This window comes from Xiphias gladius, chromosome 19 (genome assembly GCF_016859285.1).
Source record: "Xiphias gladius isolate SHS-SW01 ecotype Sanya breed wild chromosome 19, ASM1685928v1, whole genome shotgun sequence".
Taxonomy (NCBI): Eukaryota; Metazoa; Chordata; class Actinopteri; order Istiophoriformes; family Xiphiidae; genus Xiphias; species Xiphias gladius.
The window spans coordinates 18,953,925-18,962,267 of NC_053418.1; the positions used below are offsets into that span (position 1 = coordinate 18,953,925).

An 8,343-nucleotide genomic window follows, 5' to 3' on the forward strand; every position below is an offset into this window, starting at 1 on the left:
CAATACTTGCCATTACAGTACCACATCATTGAGCCTGTCAAACACACATTTGCATAAATGATCTAAAGCAAACTCCCCCCTCTTTTGCTAATTAGTGAAATAAATGAGAAAAATGTATTTATAATGAGTGAAAAAAGTGTCTGTAATTTCACCCATGTACTGTACGATAAATTTTCATTTTACAACATTGTGTCAAAGCAGTGTAATAAACAGTGTACAATTTAATAAAAACAAAATACCAAGCCAGTTACCAGAGGTGCTCTGATTGCTTTTATGTAATCTATTTACAAAAAATACAAAACTCTTCTCCTTGAGCTCTGATGAATGCTCTGTTCACACCATGTACACTTCTTTTGTGACATTTCCTTTTGAAAACAAGGATGAAATCATGAGTTGATCATTTCATTTGTGCTGCAGTTTTGTCCAGTCGGCAGCTTCTTTGCGACCTTGTTTCAAACCCTGTACAAGAAGTAAAAAGAGGAGTATGACGTTAACAGAGCTCCTCTTTTGAAAAAAAAAAAAAAAAAAATCAAGGATTCATTCACACATATTATGAACCTGGAAGCATTTGGTAAAAAAGCTCTGAAGCATAGCAAAAAAATAAAGGAACTTTATCAAAAAGGCAGAAAGTATCCAAATTACCATATGGACTACACTTAAATGGATGGCACTTACATAGCGCTATTTTCTAGTCTTATCAACCCCTCAAATTGCTTTACACTACATACCACATTCACACAGCACTTTTTTTCCCCTATACATACAGTGCTTTCCACACACACACACACTCACACATGATAAATCGGGGGCCATTTGGGGTTCAGTATCTTGGCTCAAGGACACTTCGACATGCCCACATTCCGGTGGCTCTACCTCCTCAGCCACAGTCGCCCACAGATATACACATATACACATCTACGCCTACTGCTCTTCATTACATAATGCAATAGACTCAGCCTGTAAATAGAAGCTGTTTTATAGCCCATAATAAGCCACTTAGTCCTTGTGCACATACCAGGTAGTATCCTGTGTGATATCCACTCATGTACCAGGAGATGAGCACGCTGCCCAAGGCCTCGTCGTCCACCATGTCAGGGCTCATCGGTGGAGGTGGCGGGATCATCTGAGGCAGAGACATCAACAGCAGAAGGAGTGAGATCAGATTGCAGATGTTGGAGGCTGATGATATTTGTTGTGAACCACTCCCATGCTATATCAGCAGTCTTTTTCTCTATTTACCAGCTGGATAAGTAAATGTGTGCTTTTTAAACATAGACTTCAGAACTAATTGCTCAGATAAAACAGCATCTGCTGTGGCTTTTGCATTTGTAATTAATAGCGTATGTAAGACATATTTCCAACTCACTGGTGGGCCAAAAGGCATCATGGGAGGCCAGGAAGGAGGTACAGGCCCATGACCACCAGATCGCCTGCCTCCCCCCTGCTAACGGACACAAAAGACAAAAGAGGGGTGAAAACACTGTGATGTCAGTATTACCAGAACATTTTAGATTAAAGTGAAGGTAATAGCTTACACAACCTCTACATATGAAATTAGTTCAGTCTCGAGTCATTCAGTTCTAATCACAAAAACTTCCAGGTATATCATGTGCAACCTGCAAGGGAGTCTTAAGATAACATTCCTCTTACTATGACTGCATACAGAGTTACATCAACACAGAGAGTAGAACTATTAGGATAAATGCCAGTCCAATTTATTGTAATCCAATAGAGTGCACCGGTGATAAATGCCAACTCGGAGAGGCTGTTGTTTATATTCCATTTTTCTTGTTCCCATTGTAAACATTTTATTGTTTACATTTCATTTTGCGATTTCTTTAGCTGCAATAAAGAGCCAACATTCTCACATAATTTAAAAAGTCTCAAATGGTTTAAACTCAACATTTTAATCTCAAGCAATAGTATGAATGAAAGCAGTCTATTACCAGTTAATTTTGTTCACTGAAAAATAACAGAAAAGGTACCTACCGGTCTGAAAGCATGCATGGGAGGTGGGCCTGGAGGAAACGCAGGGAAGCCAGGAGCCCACATAGGAGGAGGTTCTTTGTAGGCCTGGGACTTTTGGCCTTTACTGCGCGGCTGCTGTTTGTGTTGGTTTGGTGTGGTTGACCTGTCACTCTCCTCTGTTGATGATTCTGCCTCCTTTACCTTAATTGCCGAGACAGACTGCTTTAACTTTGATTTCTCATTTCCCTTCTATTTATACCTTGGTATAAAATTTCTGAAATATATATGAATTTGATTTTGGAAGCAATGAAAAAAAAAAAAAAGCACAGGCAAAAACGGAAGAAATAAAGGTTAACGTGTCTACAGCTTAATTAATTTACAATCCATATAAGATGCAAGTGCAATACTAATTACAACTTAATCCTTGAATTGATTGTGAGAACAACAAATATTTATGTTCATTGCATTCCAGGAGTTATTATTTGATGAAAATCAAGCACTGTAATTGACATTTATCTCACTTTTCCTTAATTCCATTTAACTCACACACTGTTAATTTTGTTAATTTCTCATTTGTGGTGTGTATTTGCAGAGTAAAAGACATAACTTCAGGGAATGATGCTACTGGTTTTCACTGAGTTTAGGGTAAAGTTGGTGATCTATCTACAAATTAAAGTGCATGTGTGAAAGGGGTTTATCAATATTAAATTGGAAAATGTTCAGTCTGGAAAGAAGCCCTTTTCTTTTGATTCTGACAGAGTGACAGAAAAACTTGACATTTACAGCAAGAAATTTTAGTCAAATTTCAGTCATGCTGTGACAAACAGCGGGATCCAAAAGTCTGAGGCCACTTTTACATCTTTTACGCTTGGCATATGGGAATAATACATCACCAAACAAAATAAACTAAAGTATTGCAATGAACATTCCCATTAACCTGTTAAATAAACAGGTAAGAGTGTAAGAATAAAATATGATTTAAAAAAAACACAAAAAAAAAACACTAAATAATTTCATAATTATAAATAAAATAATTTATTTGTGCTGCTCTACCTTGATATTTGTTTCCTCATCACCCTCAGAAATCTCTGAAAGCAGGTCTTCGAGGTTCTGCTCCTCCTTGTTGCCGTAGCCTGTGTAAATAACTATACAAGTACCCCTCTTCTCATCTATGGAGGAGATGGTGGCTGCATAGAGCTGGCCATCCTCTGACCAGTAAGCACAGCACGAGTCCCCCACCTGCCACTGTGACACAACATAAACTCATTAAGGTCAAAGCGTAACCATACTGTTCTGTCTGTCTCCTGGTCTGAAGTAAACCAAACCAAGAATGAAAAAATACTAAGTAAGATCACTGAAATATGTTGTGAAACACAGAAACTAAACTGTCTTATGTGTTACGATGCACTTTTACGCCTATGATGTTGATTTAAATGCTGTCAATGAGACCACTACAAACTGTCTCCTTCCCATCAGTATTTTTTAGTTCCAGTTACAGACCTCTTTATCCGGTTGTGCATTGTTTCTTTTCCTGCTCTGGTTCTTTTTGTTGTGTTTGCGTTTTTTTCCTGGTTGGTTTTTCTTGGAGGCTTGTGGCTCATCTTCACCTTTAAGGGCAGTCTGGCAAACAAAGCAACAGCGGAGACATACATATAAGTGGCAAAAACAAACAAAAATTTTACATGCACATATGATGCAAAGGATCTATTTTACCTTGAATGATACAACTGCCTTGTCGTAAGCCTTTATCAGTGCTGTGTCATCCCATATATCCGAATCATCACTCTTGAAAAGAGAACAGATTTAGAGCGTCTGCAGATGAATTTTTTTTTTTTTTTTTTAAATCAAGCATTTCCTATTCAGTAGGCAACATGACCGATAAGATGCAGAAGATTGTGTAGTTGATTTAATGTATTTGATCCTCTCAGCCAATTTTACAGTGCAGCTAATGCTCGCAGCTGACCCGACAAGTTTACCTGTGCGTCCCCTGCACTGTGGAAAGGATGCTACAACAAAGTCCAACATATTTGTGCAGCTAAACCTAATTCACGTGATGTGTGTCAAAGACGTTGTATTACAACAAGGCGATGTCTCGACCAATGAAATACATCAGGAATACAGTGGATTTCTGATTTCGCCTTTTTTCCCTATTCCTTTCTTCTTTGTTACCAAACTTAGCCCAACTAAGCGTTGGTTTGTAGCTTAGCTTCCTAGCTTCCTAGCTCCCCATCTCCCCCGAATCTACAGCGGCCTGGAGAGGTGGACAAGTGCTGTTATCTGAAGTTCAGTGGTGTATCCTAACTAACCTGACCAGTTCCGCGCGTAAACAACGTCTCTTTGCATCCATTCGCCATTTGAAGTTGTGCAGATTTCACTGCTAAGTGTCAATTGCTAAACAACTAACGAGCAACGTGCGTCGGAAATAGTGACGTTTAGTAGTGTTGACGTACATTTGTTGCGACGCAGTGGTTGACTTGGCAACGGCACTGGCTAGTTGTCCACTTCTCCAAGACTTGTGAAAAGAACAGATTGTTGTTCATTGTTGTCGAAACTACTGTTATTTTCCTCGACCAGACAGCACCGGAGATCTGTATTCTCTGTGGTACGAAGATGACCGATTCCTGTCTAAGTTCTTTGGGTGCAAAGGTTGTCGTCGCTACATCCAGCGATGAGAGTCACCCACCAGAAAACATCATTGACGGGTGAGTGTAGCTTCCTCTGAAATAATGGTTCCCTCAACCACGAGTCGCCACAGTGAACGTTAGGTGTTCGCTTCGTTCCATGCTCACTAACCCCGCCTGTTCAATGTTAACATTTAATGTTTGTTTGTCCCTTTCACACAGAAACACCAAAACGTTTTGGATGTCCACCGGGATGTTTCCTCAGGAGTTCATCATCCGCTTCGCTGAACCCACGAAACTTTCTGCTGTGACAGTGGACAGCTACAATGGTATGGAGGCTGTGATAGTATCATACATACTGTTACATTCAAATAAATTGAGAAATCAAGAAAAAAATTGCTGTCCTACGCCTTGAAATCCCCCATAACACATTGCTTGTGTCATTATCTCCAATAAATGAATTAATAAAAGTCTATTAAGATAAACTAAATAAGATAGTTTTCAAACTGTATACAGATATCAAATCTCCTGTTGTTAATAGTTAATCTCTGCCACACTGTCAACATAGTCAGTATAAAATTTTACATTATTACCAACCGGATCAAAATTAATATTCTAAAGTATGAAGAACCCTTTAACGGATTAAAACAATTTGAAAAGAGAATGACTTTTCATGTCTCTCAAATGGACAAAATCTAAACACAATGCAGTGAATCTTCATTGAAAATAATTTACAACTCACATTCTAAATTTAAAGGAAAAATGATGATCAGCTGTCAGCTGCTATGATCGGCTGGCAACTCATTTCCATTGTACTCTGCCTTCAGAATAGAGTCATATGCAGTCAAAGTCTATATTGCCAAATCTTTTGTTGAGATAAAGTCAAGACTAAGTTTTCTGAGAACTTTAAAGGTTTCATAGGTCAGCAGTGTTTGTAATCAGAAGTAAAGAGGCTCATATTTTATATTATGAACAGCTGCGATCACAGAAATACTTATTACATCTAATCCCCAAAGTCTGTGATTCATATATATATAAACGTGTTATTTACATGGTCAAAAATGAGTGATTGATTTGGAAGATACAAGTCTACAGCCATGCTACCACCACTGTGAGATAATATGTTTTTTTCCTGAAAAGAAAAAATTGTCTAGTTTGTGTTGTTTCAGTGTTTGGTTTCATTTATGGATATCTGTAAAGCTATGTTTTTTTTTCTTTTGCAGTCAAGAATCTAAAGATAGAAAAGAATACCTCACAAAATGCTTTTCAATTTGAGTCTGTCACAGAGAAAGGTAAGGGGGACATTCATCTACAGTATCTGTTTGCACGTTTGGTTTAAATGCCAAATAATTGGATTTGGGATTAACAATCTGAATGTTTCATAGAGTTTGAACATACAGATGGACATCTTCAGTCAAATGCTATTTCAGTAAGTTTAAATGAAAATATTATTATATAAAACATATGAATCCTTAGAATTAACAGGTAAAACAAATGCTTTTCTTTATTTTCTCTTTCAGCTAAATGGAAGCAGTGCAACACACCTTCGTTTTATCATCACTACAGGATATGATCACTTTGTTTCAGTGCACAGAGTCAGTGTACAAAACTGACACACTTGATTATTGTGAATTAAATCAAAATGAATTATTTTTTTATATATATGGCTCTATGGCATTATTTTATCATTGTAAATATGAGTAGATCTCATGATATGCTTAGTCTGTTTTGATAATGGACACACACTGACATGGCAGTGGTAGTAGTAACTGGGAATCTGATAAGGATATTCCATGAATATGTGAGGTACATTGATTTGGAAAAATCAATTAATGGATGTCTAAAAAAAATCCATTTATCTTCCTAATCTTCTCAGTGAAGTTTCAATTTCAGACAAAGCATATGGTCGAAAACTGTGATGCATTTTTAAATCTGACCTCTAGATCTGAAATTTGCTTCAACCAATTTTCAGCATTTGTGCCTTAATGTTATGAATTCACTTCTGGGCCTTTTTATCCCACATTCAACTGCTCCTGCTAATTACACAAGCTGATAGTTGGCAAAGCTTTAGAATAAAAGAGTTGGATTGTGATGAATGGTTAGAATTCTTACAAAGGAAGTTTCTCTCTGTGTGAGAGATAGAGTTAATTAACTAATTTTGAGTAGTGGGGGTTTAAATTGGCATCAGTGCAGCTCCCCCATGAGCAGATTTGACATCCCCATAGAAATGGGGAACCATGGGCAATGCAGCTGGGAGGTTGGGGAAACAGATGGTTTCCCAGCCAACCAGCGAGTCTATAAATACTGTGGGCCTATTCACACAAGTACTCAAGCCACCTCCTGTACTTATATCCTCCATATACACACACACACATACACACACACTCAACATACAAGCACTGATTACAATCTACCTTCACTGCCATTTCAACTTGTCGGTAGCAAAGGGTTCAGCAGTGTGCGAGGACCCCTTGGGACTCCCTCCCCAATTACTTTGCTGACTGTGGAGGAGCTTTGAGATTTGCTGAGGCAGTTTGGTGTAGCTTGGTCCGCATGCAAGGCTCTGAATAAACCGATAAAAATATGAAATACATGCCTGAATAACTAGCCCCCAGATATTTAAGAGCAACTAATTGCTTAGGGATATGGCTGGGATATAGCACATTTAAGTATGTGAGTGTGCAATGAGTAATGAGGGCAAGGTAGAAACTGATACACTGTTATTGACTCATCTATTATTTACCAGTATGGAATATTTATTAAAACGTTAGAGGTGAGGGTCGAGGCATGAAATGAAGCGCAAACTCCCAATTCATAGGAGATCCATGACTTATTTCTACCATAGTTCCAATTTATTACATTTGTTTGCTATGAATACTGTTTGTAATCAGAGGTTCCCCTTTTTTGTATGTTGAACACGAGGTTTGCATATGTGCCTCCACATTACTAATGAATTCAGGCCCTTTTGTGCTCGACTGTCAGCCGATCAGGAGAATCACAGCAGGATATGAGTGCATTATTATCATGTCACTGCAGGGCAGGGCTAAATTATCACCCAGTGTCTTCTTACGGCTGCCTAACTGCTGTCCAATCACACTGAGACATCGGCTGGACCACAACTCTGTATGTTCAGCTGAGTCCATAAAAAGAGATACCAAATCATAATAATGCCAAAAAAAAAAAAAAAAAACTTAGTCGACAATGGTAGATTTAATGAAAAAGATAAATATTGAAAGCTGTAATTTAATACATTAAAATACATTTTTTACAACTCGTCCGCTATTAAGGCATATTAGAAATGGCTAATGGATCTATGTTTATTGTATACAATCTTATATGGTTATTCTGAGAAAGAAATCTCCTCACCCACCCAGCTCTGTTACTTTCTTTCATGTCAAACCAGCGACTTTGAATTAATTTTTATCTCTTCTGTGTGGTCCTCCTTTCATGTCAGTGACAGAGCCACACACACTGACAATGGGCCTTAATTTGATTTCAGTTTTGATTTGGTCCAATCAGCTTAGTTATGACAGAAGCTGAGCTGGTAAGAGCTGCTGTGTGGAGAAGGGAACGCTATCAAAAGGCTGAAATTAGATGATTGAACGGGAGAAGAAAACAATTTTCTCATTATTTTAGTCCAAGAGGAATTGAGAATGATAATGAGGAACTGACAAAGAGTGCAGTTGAAGACAACTTTGAATATATAACAACAACATTCATATTTATTTCTTACTCTAAATCCAGCAGTTGCTTG

At 37.9% G+C, this 8,343-nt stretch overlaps 2 protein-coding genes across 2 annotated transcripts; one reads left to right on the forward strand and one right to left on the reverse strand.

Moving 5' to 3' along the window:
• Window positions 1–247: 247 nt before the first annotated feature.
• Window positions 248–4,388, reverse strand: smn1 (survival of motor neuron 1, telomeric). Its single transcript, XM_040154187.1, has 8 exons — window positions 4,275–4,388; window positions 3,682–3,753; window positions 3,469–3,588; window positions 3,022–3,213; window positions 1,990–2,169; window positions 1,367–1,444; window positions 1,016–1,123; window positions 248–459 (listed from the first exon to the last, which is right to left on the reverse strand). Exons 1-8 carry the CDS (start codon window positions 4,320–4,322, stop codon window positions 403–405), a joined length of 855 nt encoding a protein of 284 aa, XP_040010121.1. The 5' UTR covers window positions 4,323–4,388; the 3' UTR covers window positions 248–402.
• A 174-nt stretch (window positions 4,389–4,562) lies between these two features.
• Window positions 4,563–6,210, forward strand: hspb11 (heat shock protein family B (small) member 11). Its single transcript, XM_040154188.1, has 5 exons — window positions 4,563–4,670; window positions 4,812–4,918; window positions 5,813–5,881; window positions 5,975–6,018; window positions 6,110–6,210. Exons 1-5 carry the CDS (start codon window positions 4,579–4,581, stop codon window positions 6,200–6,202), a joined length of 405 nt encoding a protein of 134 aa, XP_040010122.1. The 5' UTR covers window positions 4,563–4,578; the 3' UTR covers window positions 6,203–6,210.
• Window positions 6,211–8,343: the final 2,133 nt, after the last annotated feature.